This window comes from Sinocyclocheilus rhinocerous, unplaced genomic scaffold (genome assembly GCF_001515625.1).
Source record: "Sinocyclocheilus rhinocerous isolate Xijiao unplaced genomic scaffold, SAMN03320098_v1.1 scaffold1201, whole genome shotgun sequence".
Taxonomy (NCBI): Eukaryota; Metazoa; Chordata; class Actinopteri; order Cypriniformes; family Cyprinidae; genus Sinocyclocheilus; species Sinocyclocheilus rhinocerous.
In genome coordinates, this window is record NW_015654059.1 from 951,874 (window position 1) to 953,511 (window position 1,638).

At 32.3% G+C, this 1,638-nt stretch overlaps 1 protein-coding gene across 1 annotated transcript in view; it reads right to left on the bottom strand.

Annotated features, from left to right (window-relative positions):
- Positions 1-910: 910 nt before the first annotated feature.
- The window catches only part of LOC107716657 (complexin-3-like), a 2,679-nt gene continuing 1,951 nt past the window's right edge, over positions 911-1,638 (bottom strand). Inside the window, exons 3-4 of the mRNA XM_016523152.1 lie at positions 1,533-1,620; positions 911-1,451 (exon numbers count right to left, since the gene is read on the bottom strand). Coding sequence (XP_016378638.1) covers positions 1,227-1,451; positions 1,533-1,620 — 313 coding nt within the window. The 3' untranslated portion in view covers positions 911-1,226. The remainder of the gene's footprint in view (positions 1,452-1,532; positions 1,621-1,638) is intronic.

A 1,638-nucleotide genomic window follows, 5' to 3' on the forward strand; every position in this document is an offset into this window, starting at 1 on the left:
TTGCAAATAAACATTCATTAGAAATTTAGAAAAGTAATCAAAAAGTAATCAGTTACATTACTTTAATAAAGTAATTGAAAAAGTTACACTACTATTACATTTTAAATAGGGTAACTTGTAATCTGTAACCTATTACATTTCCAAAGTAACCTTCCCAACACTGTATATTATACAGTATAATATGACATGCTCAGCATTTTCTTTAACCCCACAGTTATCACAATTCTCATTATTCCTTTTCCCCATTAAAAACAAGGTGCTATTCAGTCCTGTGTGATCCACTCTCAGTCGTCTTATTAAAATTTCTTCCAGCCTATTCCTTTCGCTATCATTTTTAATGCTAACAGACTTTTGTATTTTATAATACAGAAATGAGTCTTAGACAACGTCGACCTTTAACAATGGTTCCCACATTCAAGTTAAACTTTCATTTTAATTTTAGTTAAAGTTTTAGTAATTGTGTTGTGTTTTTGTCGTGTCTGCATAGGTATTATCAATTTTATTTCAGTATTAGTCATTTTAAAACATCAAGTAATCCATGAATGAAAATGCCAAATGTTTCAACTAGCTGAGATAAATAAGAATAATAATGAGTTTAAGTTTTTAAATGTTTTTTTCATCAAATTTTATTTTTATTAAAAAAAGTGTATACGAATAGAGAAATAAACAATGACTGTTCACAAGTTTATATTTGGTGTTCATAAAAAACAACAATGTATGTTTTATATACATACTGCACATAAATACATCAACATATTAAGTACATAAAAAGGAGCAAATACATAAATTGTTATTTATGTATAATTTAACAATTTTGTATTTGATACATCATATTAATAATACATATGATACATATTAGCAATATGCATTTAGCAGACTGGAATACTGTATTTTGTAATATTTTCTGGCTAATTTGGATGTTGACATTTTAACATTTTAAACACTGAAGAACAACAAGTAGAAAGTTATTAACTGATAATTATTGCCTTTAGCCACAATTATGATAAAGCGTAACATGTATACAGTGTAGCAAACATAATTTGCGATATCAACAAACACACAAATTTGTATATGATTGCTTGGCTTTGGGTAGGAGCTTGTCTTTTATGAATCAGAGATTGATCTCATTATAAGTAAGCTGTTTATGGATCAGATTTATTCCCTATATTACATTTCAGGAAACATCTGATCCCCAATCAGCAGTCCAGCTCTGCAGTGCTTGTGTATTACATGACCTCACACTTTTCAGCAGACTGTTTAAGGTCTTCGATGGTGGACTGGGCCTTTTCTTTTAGCTGATCAATATCTACGTTCTGAATGTTGGTCAGCTGACCCAGGACGGACTGCTTGTGCTCCTCCTCCTGGTTGTCTTCGGCGATCATCTTGGCCAGCTCTGTGGGCAACTCCACGTCATCTGCCGCAGCCTGAATTTGCGTTTCGTCCAGTTCACTCTGTTAATTAAAAATAGTAGTTAATATTGAAATAGCGAATTACAATGGTTCATAGAGTGCATTTTATAAAGTGATGTTTACTTTTGGAAGCCGATATTTGTCCCTGAAGTGGCTCCTGACTGTGGCTCTTTCAGCCTTCTTTTGGGCAAAGCTGGCATCCCGCTCCATCCTAGTGGGAAATAAAAGT